The sequence below is a fragment of the Gallus gallus genome, chromosome 1 (assembly GCF_016699485.2).
Source record: "Gallus gallus isolate bGalGal1 chromosome 1, bGalGal1.mat.broiler.GRCg7b, whole genome shotgun sequence".
Lineage (NCBI taxonomy): Eukaryota > Metazoa > Chordata > Aves > Galliformes > Phasianidae > Gallus > Gallus gallus.
Genome location: NC_052532.1, coordinates 192,269,247 through 192,287,818, shown reverse-complemented (window position 1 = coordinate 192,287,818; position 18,572 = coordinate 192,269,247). Strand labels below are relative to the sequence as shown.

Sequence of the window (18,572 nt, the reverse complement as noted above, 5' to 3'; positions counted from 1 at the left end):
AGAGCTAGATATTTTTCATTAAGGGATGCATGTGGAGACCATAATGCGGTAGGGTGACATTAGCATAAATAAATGATAAGTGGAATCGAGCCACAGATATGGTTTGAACCATTATCCTAATGCTGGAATTAAAATACTGTGATCAGGCTTCATTTCCCGCCTGCCTTTATGTGTGCAAGCTTACCTGATGTTCAAGCAACACCAGTGGATGACTACATGCAACTGAGTTGATCAACTGCAGGGATAACTATGTCAACTTCTGCCCAGGTATTGCTAGTGGTTAATTCTGTTGCAGTGTGATTTATAAGTATCACCGCATGAGGAATGCCATGTAAGAGCAGATTTTCTTATCTTTCAAAAGCTGATTAAAACAAAGTGCCTGGAGAAGAATTCTCACTTTGAAATAACTCTTCTAAAAAGTTGACTGAGTTTCTTCAGGTCCACAAAGGCATTATTGACAGTGGAACTGGATCAACTCAATTAGTTTTCCATTAATGTAAAACAAACAGTATCTGGGGAGTTATAATGCTCCTGATTTTGTAGTGTGACTATGGAATGGAGACTAAAGTGTTTGAGCGTGTGACAGTCAGAAGAAAAGGAAAAATCGGAAGTGCATCAGAGAGTTAAGAAATGAAGGAGGAAGGCAAACAGAAGCCCATTCATTAATGATGCTGCAAACTGCTTAATGTAAGAACTGCGTTTCTTGCATGATTTCAGTATATTGGTGGTACCTAATAAAAATAGACATGCGACTGCAAGCTCAAGGTAAGCGCCAGGTGCATGAGGAATACAGAACCAAATAGAGGGGACAACAAAATGGTTAGAAAGGTAGCAGAGCAGACAGGGGGCATGCAAGGCAACATTCAATACCAGGCAGAACTGCCCAACTGCAGCTTCCAAGCAAAGTGGCAGTGCAAATAATGAAGCAAATTAAGGGAAAGAAAGCTTCAAAACAGAAGCATGTTTCTAAGCTGCCAACATACTAGGGAGAAGTCTTGAAGGCCACAGAAAGGCAAAACGGGATGTTCAGAAAGCACCTAGCTGCCATTTGACAGCTTGTCTTCAGATCAGACACCACGTAGGTGTACTTCGAGTCTGATAATAAAAAACACATATCACCATGTCATCAACAAATGAAAGGACATTTTGCTCCCACGTGAAAATGTATGATGTCAGAACTTGAAATCCAAGAACAAAGGTGCTCATGCTACACTAAGTCACACATATTTAATTAAGCATGCGTCTTTCCTCCTCCCTGATCATCGATTACTCTTTGAAAAGCAGTCGGTTTTTCTTTCTCCCTACCAATAGTGCAGTGCTCTCCGTTCCAGCCTGGGCTGCATTCACACTTGCCATCCCGGCATGTCCCGTGCTCATTGCAGCGTGGGTGACACGCTCGTTGATCACAGGCTGTGCCCATCCAGCCCTCCTCGCAGCGGCAGGTGCCTCCGACGCAAACTCCGTGTCCTCCGCAGTCTGCTGCACAAATCTCTGTGGGAGAGGAGAGAAGAGAGAGGAGGGGATAAGGGTGGAGAGAAGGGAGAGGGGGGAAAATCCAGAATGTTATTGTGAAGAAAAGCAGCCACACTTCACTACCTCGCCTTACGGGGCAATGAAAGGAATTCCTGGAGCCCGTAACACTAATCCTTCCAGACAATAAGAATCTAATAAGTATATTACAAAAAAAAGAAGGGATGTGGATTGCAGAGGTCTGCTGTGATTGATCCCCCTATTTGCTTTCTTATCCTCTTGCACTCCTCGAGCTTTTGTGATCACCAAATCCAAAGGGGAAAGCTCTTCCAACAAGCAGAACAAAAGTCACATTTAATTAAAGTTTGGTTAAGTGTGGAAACAATGTGCTGATAAACCACTGATGCTGAAGTTAAGTGCTGGCAGAGACTGTTTATGGCTTGTTAACCCGCGGTTCTGGGGATGGGATTCATTAAATCCTTTCTCTGTTTAATATTAATACACAATATTGCTATTTATGCTGAGTATGCTCATCTGCTCCATCTCTGTTCTCCTACCACCCCATTAAAAATCCCTTCTCAGGGATCTGGAGGTACCTCCATGCTCTTTTCATGAGCTACATGAACTGGGGCTTGTAGGATGGTGCTTGTTCCCATGTCTTATTGGAGTTAATGGAAGAAGGGAGTCAGGACTGGGTATTTCAGTCATCATCTCCTAAAAAGAGAAGATCTCAAGGACGTTGACTTTTCAGAGGTGCTGGCCTTTCCAGTCTTCTGTGAGCCCCAGTGAGCACCATGAAACAGATATGCATAAAATTTTGACCCAGAACCAAGCATTTGGCTAAAATCTTGTAAGGCCTTGGCATGGATTTGGGGAAGTGCACTGTGTTTCATCTGCACTGTACTTGTCTGGAAAAACTGAGGTCTGGTGGAGAACAGATACCCATGTTAAAGCATCTGTTACTGCCACTACATAGCACTGATTTTACTGAAAAAATTACAACCAAATACCGACATGGTGTTATACCACTGGTTAAATGAAATGATTTTATTTCTTTTTCTCATCACCTGGCTGCTCACTTGCAACCTCATATGCAGACTGCACTCTCCTGTTTTCAATCCCAATGGCATTTCAGTAATCCTCCTCCTCTCTGACTTCTGCATCTAAACTGGGGTAAACTCTCCCAAATGATTTGTATTCAAACCCATAGCTTGACTGAGCCATTTATAGATTGTATATGGCAGGGACACAGTTTCCTTTGAGGAGAATGGAGAGAAGATGTGAAGAGACAAAATTTTGAGCAGAGCTGGGCTGAAGGCCCATGAAGGGGTGCTAGGGTACCCTGCAGAACACGTTTTCTCTCTTTTTCTCCCACTCTTGTTTCCCCAGAGTGAATATCTCAGACGCTGTCTGTGCCAGCCCATCCCCAGTGCCTCTCTTTGTGCCTCAGAGCGTACTAAGCACAGAACTCAGGCCTCGAGGCTTGTGATGGTGGGGAGACTGGTATTATACAAGACATTTACTTCAGGTCACTGGCTGCACATAAAATATTCAAAACTACTCAGCCTGCATTAACATCACACCTGACTGAAATTCAGCCTTCCATAGGTTTGCATTAGTGTTTTGCTAATTAATACCACCAGTAGCAGGAAGCTTGGGCTGCTCAGGGAGTTTGACACACAGTGGGGTTGGAACATACCCTTCCCTGAAAGTTTTGCACCAGCCCATAGGAGAGGGCTGCAAAATCTTCAGCCCCTCATGCTGAGATGGACTGTGAGAGTAATGATAGCAATGCTTTGCATGTCTGGAAAAAGTCTCATTTTCCAAATGCAACACAAACACAATATGTAATTTCTGCTTACTTCAGCTCAGGGTGGCAGAACCTTTCTCAGACAAATTCATAGTATCACAGAGTCTTTTGAGTTGGAAGGGACCCTTAAAGCTCGTCTAGTCCAACTCCTTTTGCTGCAGTAGCTCAGATGCCTCCAAATGCTCTTAGACACTTGTTACTAAGTATGCAAATCTGCAATGAACGAACTGTGGAGTTCAAATGTATTTAGGACACTGAGAACTTTGCTTTCCCATGAGGGTTAAACTTGCAAAAATATCTGGGCTCCTTAGATGCTTAAATCATGGATGCGAGGCAATATTTTGCAAATACTACTTGCTGACTAAATGTAAGAGAATCTAACATAAACCTCATTGGAAGACAGTCAAAGTTACACTGTGAAATGCTTAAGTCATTTGCGCAGAAGGACTCCAGTGTTGCTTTTGTAAGTTTTTACTTTGCATTTGGTGTTGAGACACTGATTTTCACAGCTCCTAGAGGTGAGGGAGGTAATATCCTACTACCATGCCCATTACAAACATAAGGGATGGTTCAATCACTGGCTCATTCAAGGGCTGCAGCCCAGACGTGAGCTTTCTGTCGTTCTCCCTGGCTGCCAGACAGCAATGCAATGGAGAGTGGGCTGATCAGGGTGGTATGTGAATGTATAGGATGTGTCAGTTACTGTAGTACTAAAGCTGCACTGGAAAAAAAAGTTCGTTTTCCTTGGCTGGCCTGATGAACAAAATCTGGGGGAGGATAAAGAAAACAGCAGATATAAAATTGAAAGCTAGATTTATGATGCTAAAATTCCAACAAGCTGAGAAGAAACGCCTCAAAAAAGTACAGTTTGAGACTGCTGGTACTTCAACCCAAATCAAAAAAGTATTGCTGTGGTCTCTACTGCTCCTTATCAGTCTCACTATGGGATTGCTCTAGTGTTGGATTGGAGCAGCTCCTCAGCTTACTGGTTTGCATTCTTTAATTCATGTGTGCTGAAATTTATACCTCAAATTCACAGAATCACAGAACATTTAAGGCTGGAGGCACCTCAGTGTCCCAGCCCAGACACCCAGAGCAGGGTGCCCAGCACCACATCAAGGGCTTCTGGAGCTCCCCCAGGAGCAGCCCCCAGCCCCTCATTGCTCACTGCGCACAGCAGTGCGGCCTGGTGTGCTGAGAGGCCTCCTGGGCTCCAGGCTGTGCCCGGGGCCTGTGGGCCGCACCGTGCAGATCTGGGCTCTGTCCTCCCAGCACCTCCCACAGAGATATATGGACATTGATAAGATCCCTTTGGACCTCCATTTTCGAACACCAGAAAACACACAATTTTGCTTGCTGTCAGTTCACCAAGCAACATAGAGGACACTATCTCAGTTACTTCTCATCTTTGTTATGTCCCGTTCCTCAGCTTTGACCTGCAGGTCCTCTGATTAAAATGACAATACCGCTGGCATTGGTCAAGCCCACTGATGTGCAGAGAAAATAATCTCCATTGCTGATTGTGAAGCTCTGAAATTCCAAGGAGACAAAATATCTCCAGGGGTGGGCAGGAAAACTGGCAACTTGGAGGGCTTCTCCCCTTTTGACTCCAAAAGTCCACAATAACATTTTAAAGACTTTACTGCTGCCTATTCAACATTTTCTCTCCTGTGCAGGGATATTAATCAGTTTGAATGATAGTGGATATCTTTTTTTTTAATATATTTTGTTATTTCCATTTTCACAGACAAACAAGACATAAAGAAGCAAAGTGATGGGTCTGCATGTACGTGTGAACTCTGTGACCAGCACAGGACCTCCTGGATATCCTGATGTCTTGTGTCCTGTCTGTCAGGGAGATGACAGCTCATGGAAGATAAGATATCTACAGGCTGGGAAAAAAAAAAAAGAAAGAAAAAGCAGGGACAAAAGGAAGCTATTTTGAGTGATATTCAGAAGCCTTCTTGGAGTTATTTAAAGGTGTGAAACTAGGATAATGGAGTGACATTCAAAAATGGTGAAAAGATTAAATGAAAGAAAAGTACTTTCTGAAAGGCAGAATCTCTGTGGAGACAATCCTATGAAAAGGGATGGAAAACCCATGAGGATGTTTACACCTCAGCTGAACCATTTCTCAGTGTGCTGTCAGTGAACAGGCTGAGGCCACGTGCTGAAGGCCTGCAACAAGATCTGAGCCCAATCCAGAACTGCAATGCTGGGGATGTTTGGGGGGTTCATCTCCCACTTGCTGAGACCCCAGTCATCCCACTAGAGAGTGCAAGATCCAGGCTGTGAACCCACAGCTCATATATAAGGGATACATAAGGTAGGATGCATTCCCAGGCCCCAAAAACTGTAATAGAGAACCTCAGCTGTGAAAAACACTTGTGAAGCAAACTACTTAAGACAGCCTCCCTAAAATGCAGTTTAATTATTTCTGACAGGGGACCAGGAGCCAGGAACTCTCAAAACTGAATCTTCCATTTAGCTGCCAGTTTAAAGATAAATGGGAACCATTCAATATGAATAGTCCTACAACACGCATCGTGCCGTATGCATCAGCCCTTATAACATGGAGCTCCCAAATGCTCACAGATATCTCATAGGTGATTAAACTGCCTGAGTAGCTTTTACTTTATTTGGTGGCACTCAAAGAAATGAAAAAAAAAAATGGATTTCAGATTAAGTTTGCACTCGAATCCAGGTCTTTTTGGGCAGCTGAAGGCTACTGAGGCTGATTTGCAAGAGGACAGGTGAATCGCTCCTCAGTCCGTCAGTCCCAGAGACAGAATTTGCCACCTCTGCTCTTAATACAAGATGTACTTTTTTGGTACATTTCCCAATTCCATTGTTAAAATTAGAGGACATGATTAGCTAACATCTGATCTACGTGAGCAAATGAGAAGGAAAGCTGTTAATTCTCCTGTACTAGTGTTCACAGTCTGGCTGGCTGCATTACACTGCTCTGCCTATTTAAGCTTAGTGAGGATGCAGTGCTTGTGCATAAAAGCATTGACTGTTAAATATTTTCACACCAGCTGTTCCCAAAAGGTGACTAAGTATTTCCTTTCATCTCTAATCTCCTTTACAGTTTGTATGAATAGATTAGCCATGCTTTATCCCTTCCTAGCGGTGCATTGTGTTTTACTTCATATTGCCATCCAGCCCATAGAGCTGCCTTCAGCTCCTTAAAGAAAGGGGATCTGAGCAAATTGGGAGTTTTGCAACTCCGCCCAATTGTAAATGTAGATATGAACCTCACTGTCTTTACAAGACACAATCAGCCCACGCACCTCTGAAGGAATTACCTAGACTTTGAGTTTGGGGTAATTTATCCATGGAGGTCTCAGGCGTACCAGAGATTCTTGGAAAAAGATAATGCCATTCAGGGATGGTGAACCATAGAATCATAGAACCATTAAGGTTGGAAAAGACCACAAGATCATCTAGTTCAACCATCAACCTATCCCCACGATGCCCACTAACCATTTGCCTCAGTGCTATGCCTACTCTTTCCTTGAACATCTCCAGGAACACTGACTCTAGCACTTCCCTGAGCAGCCTGTGCCACTGCACTGCCAGTCTTTCTGAGAAGACATTTCTCCTAATACCCAACCTGAACCTCCCCTGACACAACTTGAGGCCATTCCCTCTCATCCTATCACTAGTTAAGTGGGAGAAGAAGCTGACCTCCACCTCACCACAACCTCCTTTCAAGGAATTGTAGAGAGAATAAGGTCTCCCCTGAGCCTCCTCTTCTCCAGACCGAACCATCTCAGTTCCCTCAGTCCTCCCCATGAGAGTTGTGCTCCAGACCCCTCACAGCTCTGTTGCCCTTCTCTGGACACACTCCAGGGCCTCAATGTCTCTGTTGTAGTGAAAGGCCCAAAGCTGAACACAGCACTCAAGATACCAGTACACAACCAGAGCCAAGTGCAGAGGGATGATCACCTCCTGCTCCTGCTGGCTGCACTATTGCTGATCCAAGGCAGGATGCTGCTGGCCATTGTGGCCACCTGGGCGCACCGCTGGCTCATGTTCAGCTGGCTGTCAGCTAACAGCCCCAGATTAAACAAGAGCTTTGATCTCTCCTTTTTCTAACAGGATTCTGGTTATTTTTCATGCAAATAATCATCAAGATTTTATTTGTCTTCTGTTTCAAGACCTACTCTATTTCACCACCGCTCATCCCAGCTGGGAGCCTTCCCAGGAGACCAGACTGCTGCCTGCTGGTTAGTTTTTGTATGAATGTGTTTTTGTTTTTTTTTTTTTTGCCTTATCCCTTCAATATTTGAGGAGAGACATCTTCCCTCTGGTCTGTAAAGCTGCCTCAGTATTGCTCAGGGCTTTCTTAAAAATCTGAAACCACCCTGGAAACCCATCAAAATCTTGACAGTGGCCACTGATACACCTTAACTGCTGTGTGTTGCATGGACCAAAATTGTGTTCTGGATTTGTTCTGCCTCCATCAGCATGTCTCTGGCTGTTGTTGTTTGCTTAATGCTTATGGATTGCAGCTATCTGAGGCCAGGATAATGCTTTTTGTTCTGCGTTTGCACTGTGCCAGGTGTAATGAGGTCACAGTCCATTAACAACAGTTCAGAAATAAGAATACTAAAGCAATTATTCATACAAATAAAAACCTTGTACCTGATTCTTTTCTTTTTTGTTTTTTTTTTTTGCATATCCTGCTAAAAACTGACCCAAATCTGTTCCCTTAAGAATAAAACATCTGCTGTGCTACCTTTGATATTTCAGAAGAAAAATGGGAAAAGAAATCTATCAAACGCTAGCCACCAATGTAATGCTTTGTTCATTGCCCCTTTTAATTGATATAACAGACACGGTAGCTTCCAACACAGGATGTGGAGTAATCCAGACTTTCATATTATTTTCACATTACATTAAAGAATTGGGTTGAGAAAGAGGGATAATGATGTCAATTTGTGCTTAATTTATGGCAAATCCATTTTTACATGTTTACCTCTACCCTAAAATCCTAAAATTGGCTTGACAACAGTTTAAAGCTCTCCAGCTTAGAGAACAGCAATGCAGATGAAATTTTTTCTTTAGCATTCATGTGATGCAGAATCAGAGATTTAGCAGCTTCTGACCTGCCTGCTAAATCCTTAAATAAATATGGATTTAGTGCTAAAATATTAGATCAGGTGAAATTGCTCAGAGCTCCCTGCAAACTGGGGCAGTTCCACTGACCTTCAACACATTAATAGAAAATTTAATAATTAAAAATCTGTCTTAACTGGGATTTTCCAGTTCTGAGTTGGCTCATCCGAGGCAATTTCCAGCCTCAGATTTTTCCAGAAAAGAGGCACAGGAGGGAAGCAGTGCTCGGAGCTGAAAAGGCAATGGTTGGTGAAGAGCTAAGCTTTGTTTTCCCAACCTGCCTTTGCTTTAGAAGGCAAATTACGGGGAGTTTCTGGGAAAAGCATCTGATAGAGAGATATGAATGGTGAGAAACAAAAGGTCCGTAATCAGCATGAGTGCTAAATACATGCCTCGTAATGAAACATAATTTCCAGTGTGATGAAACTCTCGTCTGTGTGATTTGATAACTCTGGAGTGACATATGAACTCCTGGGTTGAAACTGAAGATAGCGCAATGCTAATTAGCTATTCAAAACATCTTAAAAAACATCATAAGGAGAAGTTCAAATTGCGGAGCACGACAAAGCACAAAAAGGGAGATGTGAATTCTGTCCCTGCCATCCCAGTGGCAGTGTGCCATCCTAGCATGGAGTCCTCTGAAGAGCATCCCTCTCCAGTAAGCACTGGGAGCAGGCCTGCAACGTGTGGCAATGTGACTGCTTGAAGGTCATTTCTCCTTTCCTTCAGAGCTTATGACCCAAAGCAAGGTCTGCATAATTTAATGCCATTAAACAAATGAACTGTTGACTTACTGTTTTTAAAATGTATTGATTATTTAGGTAGTGGTAATGTACAAGTAATAATTATTAGCTCGGACAATAAATTTAAGAGCTGTATGCAAGATCTGCATTTTTAATGCCTTTATACAAATAAGCTGTTTACTTTCTCTTATTTAAAATATATCAATTATGTAATACTAATATTTAAGTAATTATTATTTATATCAGAAAGTAGAAAAGCTGTTTGCTCTTACAAGTGCAGTTAAACTGCTGCTACTGAGACAACTTTCTGCCCTGCTCAAGGATCTCAGTTACATAGCTCAGAATATGCCTGTAAGGTAACAGTTATGTCTTTTCTTTCCGTGGGTCATGAAGTCGAGATTAAAGGATGCCCTCCAGAGACCAAAAAGGAATCCATCAGCTCTGCTATCATCCCTCACCTGGTAAAGCTGCAGCAGGGCTTCAAAGGGTGACTTGGGACACCTCGGTTTTAACCTGTTGCACCTGAAGCCCTGCAGGAGCACCTATACAGGAGCAAGTTTGGTGGAAATCCCTAATAAAAGAAGGCACCTATCTGTGTCCCTCAGCTAGGCACAAAAGCTTAACCCTTCTTCATCTCTTTCCCCCACTCCTGTCTTGCTATTTAGATCTTTGCTTGCATAAGCAGCCTTGTGTTTAACTGAAAGGTTTCTGCAAATCCCTTTCTAGGTGTCATCTCTCTGGGCACTTGGATCGGGAATCTCAGTGGCTCTGATCTAACCTGGAGATTAAAAGTCCTCACAGCTGCTGCTCACCTGGTGCTGGGCAGACCCAGGAGAGCTGCCTCATAAGTGCCCTGGGAACTGCCTTTGAACTCCATAAGGAGCAAAGAATGAGCTGGGTTTGGTCATTTCCATCTGCTCATATAACAAGACTGAGTCTTTTGTGCTACAAATGTACAGCACCTAGCATAGGGGGACTCGTGGGGAGCAACAGTGAGAACAGAAGGAGTCATTAGCAATCCCCATGGCAATAGATCAAAGCTCTTACCCAGCCTACACGGCTGCACGACGTACAGTAGTACAGTTGCCATGAATTTAAGAAAAAAAATCTGCCTTCTAAGTGCAATTTCAACTTGCTCCATATTTGCATAAAGGTTTTCCAGTTTCCATCTGAAATGCTATAACTCTGTGAGATGAAGTTCCATTAAACTGGTCTGCTGTCTTTTATCTGCCTCTATTTTCTACACTATTTATACCCAATTTTCATCCTTGCCTTAAATGTTAGCGACTGACCATCGTATTTTGTCTGTGGCATCTCCTCTGTATCTGTGATTTACTTTTGTACTCCTGTCAATCTTCCCTTTATTTATTATTCTGAACTTTATTTGAAACTGTGTCTCGCTGTTGAATAGCAGGACATGAAATGCCAGGTACTGATGGCCTTCAGTCTCGGAGCTAAGATTTGCTGAATACAAATAAATATCCCAAAGTACAGGATTATGTTTTCCTCTTTGAAGTTTAATTGGATCTCTGTACTTTCCCGGATGTGAATTAAAGCTTCCCAGAGAAGAAACAATTCCTAGAGCATTAAATGAAGTTCCTAACACAGATTCCTCTCTGGGCTGATGTTAATTTCCTCCCAGTATCCATAAAGAGACCATTTGACAGTAGAGCCTTTTGCTCATGCTTACAGTCATTAAAAAGAACTAATTTATTTCTTGATTCTGTGCAGTTTGGTTTTGTCTAAAATAAATTTAACAGCACTTTCTAATGTGTGTGCAGAAGTAATTACAAGATTTGCTTGGGCTTCCCTAACTGAGCTCAGCACTATACAGGTTTTTCTTTCACCTCAGACAACTTTTCACTGAATTACCTTAGGAAGAAGGTTTTCACACAGAGGGTGGTGACACACTGGAACAGGTTGCCCAAGGATGCTGTGGATGCCCCATCCCTGGAGGCATTCAAGGCCAGGCTGCATGTGGCTCTGGGCAGCCTGGTCTGGTGGTTGGCGACCCTGCACATAGCAGGGGGGTTGAAACTGGATGATCATTGTGGTCCTTTTCAACCCAGGCCATTCTATGATTCTATAAACTTTGAAACATCATTTTTATTAATCTTTCTCCTTGCTTTGTCAGAAAGAGACATCGAACACGACTAAAATGTATGGACCTGATATATCCAGAGATGTCTCTGTGCAAATGGGATGTATCCTCTGTGCTGCCAATGTCCCTCAACACTGGTCTGGAAGGACTGACTTTATGGAAAGGAAATGCTTTCTCCAAAACCCTTTCAAATTTTTATGTGTCAAGTGCTCGTTAGTGCAAATTGTGATGGTAGTTTTTAGAGCATGAACATTACAGAACTTGTAGGGGGCAGAGAAGTAATATTAAATCCACTGTATCTACCTCAGTCAGGCTATTATATCATGGATTACTGGTCTTCAACAGCCATTGATACACTGCATGATGATCTCTGGTGCTAGGTTACTTTATTCTATTCTAGGTTATATTATTCTATTTTACTGACTGAGATATTTTCCCCTGAAGTTTTGTCTCATCCATTTTATACTGGAACAAAACGTGACTTCAGAAAGCTGGAAACACCCTGAAACACATTGCAGAAGGGGTTTCATGTTCTGGACAACATGAACTCCAGTAGGGTCAGAGTGTAGGGTCACAGTGGCAGGAACTACCCACCACCACCAACACAGAACTGACTTAATGCCAGTGCAGAAGCTGTGCCACAGTAGGTAGGCTGATCCTTTCCCAGACAAATGAGTGAAGTTAAAGGGAAGAGTCCTGATTTAACTCCATCAGGGTGGATGACAGGCACATCCTGACTATGCACAAGTATCCATCTTGTTGATATTCCAGCAATATTATTATAAAAAGAGAGAATATTCTGAAGCCACGCTCTAGACTCACAAAACTGCGAGGACATCTATGTGGTAAGAAGATGTAAGTCTAGAAACTGTAAGGCTCCTCCATTCAAAAACAGAGAAGTAAACAAAATTTGGTCATCAGAGATGCATACATTTTCGGTGATACAAGCAAACATGCAAATTGCTTAGCCATCCTCAAAACACCATTTTAACAGCGACTTGATTTAGCCACAGAACGTAGCAGCTTGTTGTGGTGCTGTAAACCCTTTATTCTTTATATTACCCAAGTTTACATGGGTAATGCGGTCTGGCATATCATGCTGTTTTCAGCCAGAAAAGTCCACAACACAGAAGGTAATTGATCCAAATAAAGGAACTTTTGAGCTCATGGTGTGACTGCTGAGGTCACACTGGATATAGAAAAGAATGCTGAACTAAAATTGGCATGCTGGGAATTAGCTCTAATTATCATAGAAAATAAACAGAGAATGGAATAGTACTCCTATGGCCCTTTGAGGGGTCCATAACTTGGAACTGATGCTAGAAGAACTGATATGAGAGAAAGGAGCCTAAGGTCATTGAAGACTTGGGACTGCTTCTCACACCACTGAACCTACACTGTTCTAAGCTTGAGACATGATCTAATCAGACCAAACATTTTGTGATCTAATGGCCAGAGACAGACGATGACATCACCACTTCCAGTGTTTTTGGCCAAGTTTGAAATGAAAGCTAGAAGGCAAGTTTTAAGTTCCTTCAGTCTCTCCCTTGGTCCCTGTATCTGATCAACACTGAGTGGACTGCTGAGAGCAGAAAAGTGGCTAAAAGTAAGATCCTAAACAGATCCCAAAGATGAGAGAAGTTTGATGGATCTCTGGTTGCCCAGGGGAATGAGCTAAGCCTATTTTTCAACAATCAGGCTGTAAGTGTGAATTCGTGTTTGAAACATAAGTTGTACAGGTCTTACGAGGAGCAGCTGAGGGAACTGGGATTGTTTAGTCTGGAGAAGAGGAGGCTCGGGGGAGACCTTAACTACCTGAAAAGAGGTTGTGGTGAGATGGGGGTTGGCCTCTTTTCCTGTGTAACTAGAGATAGGACTAGAGGGAATGGCATCAAGTTGTGCCAGGGGAGATTCAAGTTGGACGTTAGGAAAACTTTCTTCTCCATACAAGTGGTCAGGCACTGGAATGAGCTGCCCAGGGAGGTGGTGGAGTCATCACCCCTGGAGATATTCAAGAAACATTCAGATGTTGTACTGAGGGACATGGTTTAGTGGGGAAATATTGGTGGTAGGTGGATGGTTGGACTGCACAAACTTAGAGGTCTTTTCCAACCTTGGTGATTCTATGGTTCTATGATTCTACTTTGTTTTACTGGGAGATTTTCCCCCCACCTTACCATGTGTTTTTTTTTGTTGTTTTTTTTTTTGTTGTTGTTTTTTTGTTTGTTTTTTTTTCATCTACTAACCACAAAGATATTCTGACTTTTGAAGAAGTGGACTCCCAGCAAAAATAATTACAGCTCATCTCAAGTATTAACTTTTTTTTCCCCCATCACATCATCACATGGGGGTCTCTACACCACAGGGAAAGGGAGTAAAAGGGTACTCCTGAATAGTTTTATTTCATATGGTTTGGAGGTTTTACGTTTTTGGTTTTTTTTTTTTTTTTTTTTTTTTTATTATTATTATTAATAATAAAAGCCGTAGAAGACTTTAAAGGGGGACTTCACCTTGGGAATGGATAGGCTAAAATCTGCACTCACAATTGAAATGGCATCAAACACTTTATGTTGTGCAATGGTAAGTTTCTTGTTAACACATTTGTGCTTTGCAATTCACTTACTCCTTCCCAATTCACAAAGCAGAGCCTCTGATAGCCTTGTGTATGAGTTCAGTGCTGCACATACTTTATTCCCTCAGAGAGGAAACTTCTCAGCACAGAAATAAAATGGGGAAGATCACAAGTTCACAGATCAGCATGCTATGGTTCTGGAAGGCTGAGGATGAAATCTCTCCTGGTACAAAACATTTCCTGGCTTTCAATGACTGTTAAGAGACAAACTAAGGCTTTTGGGAGTAGGTTTGCAACTTGAGTATTGAACAAGATCAGATTTTGAAGCTATCTAGTGAAGTCTACTTTTGAAGCCCAAAATTTCAGTTGCCCCAGACTAATGTTTCTCACTGAATTCCAAGAGAGATGAGAAGGACAAGCTCCTAGCTGAAGGAAAATCATTTATGCTGGTATACAGCTTGTTGCTCACCTTTCCCTTAAGCCATTTAGATCTAAAGTACATGGATGTTCATCAGTTTCATATGGCATATCCTGAAGTTTAGTTCCCTTGTTCTTCCTTGTATGTATTTTTAATCTAAGAAAAAGACAAACCAGTGACTTCCCAGGCATTAATGGCGAGCAACCCTCACTTAGAGAGGAACAGACCTATTCCATGTGACAGCTGATGTAACACCCAGCTTTTACAGAGACATCCTTACCCCTAAATGAAGAAAATGATGTTCTAGAGGAGGAATTATGTGAACATTTTTTAAGGATGGATTTTTTATCTTGGTGGCCTTGGGCATGACATGAATTTAACATGAGACTTTGTTTTGTAAGGTTGACACCAATAAGCCCAAGGAAATCAATTTTTATCACACATATTGTGTTAACCCTAATGCTGTTTGACCAACGGGATATGACGTTGTCTGGTAAGATATATGAGAACTATTTTTCTGTGTGAATGTGTGCACAGGCATGCAATAATCTGCACAATTCCAGATGAAAAAAGGCACTGGAAAATAAAGGTGCATTTGCTCTGGCTTTCCTCTTTAAAAGTTCATTCCTTTTGGTCTCCTTATCTACTGATTAAAATATAGAAAATATGCTTAATTGAATGAACTGCACAACTTTGCAGTGGTCTATTGGGTGCTTTCTGAAATATTTTCTCCACTGTTAATTCTTACAACAAAACTGGTTCTAAAAAATCCAGCCAGTACCATTAGCTGATACAAAATCTTAAATCTAAACATTACTTGTAAATGGAAATGAATTGACCTGTATTCCTACAGGCAGCAGCTTTCCCATTGACTTCCATGTGCTGTGCAATAAATTTGAAGTGTTTTCCCTGTCAACAAAAAGATGGGTATGTGCACCATGCTAACTTTACTCTTGATCCAACTTTCCAGACTATGAAAAGCAGTGAAGCCATGGAGGACTGCTTTTCAACCGGTGGATAAATACCTGGTCTTCTGCCTGCCCTATGGAGACCTGCACTATTTCCCCACTGCAAAGAGGCCAAGTTTATCTAGGCATATCTGCAAATCATTGAATCATAGAATGGCTTAGGTTGGAGGGGACCTTAAAGATCATTCAGTTCCGACCCCTTGCTGTGGGCTGGGTTGCCAACCACTAAATCAGTCTGCCCAGGGCCCCATCTAACCCGGCTTTGAATGCCTCCAGGGATAGGGCAACCACAGCCTCTCTGGGCAGATGTGCCAGAGCCTCACCACCTCTGAGTAAAGAATTTCTTGTTGACATCTAACCTAAATCTCCCCTCTTTTAGTTTAAATCCATTCCTCCTTGTCCTGTCACTACCAGACCATGGAAAAAGTCAGTATCCCTCCTTCTTTAAAGTAATCTTTGTTACTGGAAGTTCACAACAAGATCTCCCTGGAGCTGTCTCTTCTCCAAGCTGAACATGCTCAATCCTCTTGCCCTCTGCCACCTCTCTGTTGATACAGTCCAGTATACCGTTGGCCCCTCCGGGCTGCAAGCACACACTGCTGGCTCTTCATTCACCAGAATTCTCAGGTCTTTCTTAGCAGGGCTGCTCTTAATGAGTTTTGCTCCCAGTCTGCACTCATATCTGGGAATGCCTCGATCCAAGAGCAATACCTTGCACTTGGCCTCATTAAATTCTTGTGGGCACACTTTTTGAGCACGTCCAGGCCTCTCTGGATGGTGTCCCTCCCTTGTATTGTGTCAACTGCACCACTCAGTTTAGTGTTATCAGCAAACATGCCAACGGTATACTCAGTGCCACTATCTATGTCGATGGTAAAGATGTTAAAGAGCATTGGTCCCAAGATGGACCCTGGGGGATACCACGCGTGACCAGCCACCACCCAGCCGTAGAGCCATTGAACTCTCTGGCTATGAACATCCAAATAGTATGATCATTATGCTACAGATGTGATCACTACTGTTTTTTAACAGGTCACATATGCTAAAGAGGCAATTTTCTTTCTTTCTTTTTTTTTTTTTAATGTTAAATGCCACAGCTCTGTAATTGCCTCTCTCCTGAGGAATCTGTGATCATGATGCCTGCTGTGCCTTCTGCAGTTATCTGGCAGAACTGAGGATCTCTCAAAAGCTGAAACCCAGACAGCTCCAAAGCAACATGAATTACCCAAATACGGAGGCAGCTAAATCAATGAGGTCTCAATTAAGCTCTCTTTCAAGGATTTCCACTTAACTACAATTGGAACAGTCTTCTGCATATGTTTCTCTTCTCTAGGACAACTGTTCTGCTAAATTGGTAATGCTAAAGGAAGTTTTAAGGCAGCAGGGGATGGCGTGAAACTGAACTTGATCAAAAAGCATCAAGGACATTTATAACATTTCCAGCCACAGTAAGCGTGGCTAAGATAAGTGCCTAAAATTTTGGCAGTCATCTCCAGGAGTGAAATGTATAAATCCTAACTAAGTGCCAAAGACCTAGAAAACAAATTCAGATGAGCAGGGAGCTGGGGTTGAGGGCCATTTAACCCTGAACTCCAGATTTTCTGTTCCAAGCATGGTGGTCAGACCATTAAGAAATGCTAAAGGGATGGATGGTGAGAAGATCTGTCTCCCTCTCAAACTCCAGGCACTCTGTGCTTTGGAAAATGATCAGTGAACACTAAGACTCAGGCTGTGAAATCTCTGTTCTCAAATTGTCATCCCTTTGGATTGCTCTTACCTGTGCATTTTTCACTTGGAGATGATGACTGCCTATAGCATATGCATTGACCTGGTAATTGGGATTCTCTCCCAGGAAATTGAAGACACATCTCTAGACACTGGAATATCTTAGAAGCTGAGAAAAAGTTCTCTGCAAGACTGCATTACAGCTAGATAATCTGCATCTGCTTAAAGTAAATTGTAAATGTGTAAGTATCTTTGTGAGTGTACAACTCATGAGTCTGGCAGCAAATCAATGGATAACAGTATTTCCTAAAAGTCACAGAGGGGAACAAGGGCAGTCATAAACTCAAATGGCATACCCTCAGAAACACTGCTAGCAGCAGAAGTGGTGAGAGAAGCTCTGGGTAGGATCAAACTACTTGATTTCATGAGATACGAGCACCCAAGCTCAGCCTCAATCTTTGTCCAAGAATGCTCTCTTAGACTTTACAGTCTGTAATTTTTTTTTCTTTTGAGTAAAATTCCAGATTCCATTGCCAACTCTTATCATTAATTGTACAGCCTATGATTTTGTATCTATCCTGACCATTCAGGACCAAGCAATATTCTTATTATTGCTCTTCAGTCTAGTTTTAAGGGATCTCAGCTGTGTAAAAAGTGAATGAGTGACTGAGAAGGAATTCTTATCTGTATGCAGATCAATGTCCAGTCATTATCAACTGTCCAGAAAAAAATAATCAGTATACTTATTACACAGAGATGTAATATGCTTTGTATAATCAATTTTCAGATGATTCTAGCAAGTATCTTGCATGCCAAATGTCAACTGCCAAATAAAGAACAGTGTGAAATCACTGCTTTAAATCTGAGGAAAGTGAAGGACATCAGATAACATAATTCCTATAAGTACGATTGTGGATTTAAACATAATACTGTTTTGATGGGCCTGGGATTGTACTGATGCATTACTGAGATCCCTCTGGGAAACAGCATTCTCCAAACACAGTCAACTTGACTCACCTGCAGCAAGAATCTCTTACTGTAATGTGTTTTGTTGCCTCTTGATTAGCCAGAAATATTTGGCCAAGCTTAAACAGGTCAAGAATGAGACTCCATCACATATTAATTTCTGTTTCATGTTTCAGCACAGGGCATTTCCCTCTTCTTGCTACACTCGGACCTATGAGGTTAAGAGAGCTGCCTTTTAATGGCCTCATTAGCTGCCATGCTTGGGGAACAAGTCCTTTGCTAGGGCTCATTAAGAGGTGAAGGGAGATAGCACGCCAAAAGCTGAAGATACAGAGGATCTGTAATGGTAGGCTCTGGAGAAAAGGGGTTAGGATGAGTGGTTCTTTAATTAGCTTTCTTGTGCTAAGCATTGCCCTGGACTTTTTAGCTGAACTGTGTTGTAAAGGACCTTTTTGTATTTGCTTGTACAACAGCACAAGGATGCGAAAGGGAAGAGATTTCATTCTCTCCAGAGAGAACTCAAAATGGCTGTTTCCTCTGCACACAGGTTCTCAGTGGACTTACCTCTCCACCTTTCACTAAAAGATTTTATACTAGGCAGTCTACCAAAGAAGAACAGCATACTGAGGGGAAGAGGACTCTATGCCTTGTGTGAGAAAGGGAAGCATGCTCAAG

General features: G+C 42.2%; 1 protein-coding gene across 21 annotated transcripts in view; it reads right to left on the bottom strand.

Annotated features, from left to right (window-relative positions):
• Positions 1 to 18,572, bottom strand: part of TENM4 (teneurin transmembrane protein 4) — a 645,160-nt gene that overhangs the window by 118,539 nt on the left and 508,049 nt on the right. For all 21 annotated transcript variants that reach the window (XM_046902783.1, XM_040646792.2, XM_040646975.2 and 18 more), the window contains one exon: positions 1,306 to 1,491. In XM_046902783.1, coding sequence (XP_046758739.1) covers positions 1,306 to 1,491 — 186 coding nt within the window. The remainder of the gene's footprint in view (positions 1 to 1,305; positions 1,492 to 18,572) is intronic.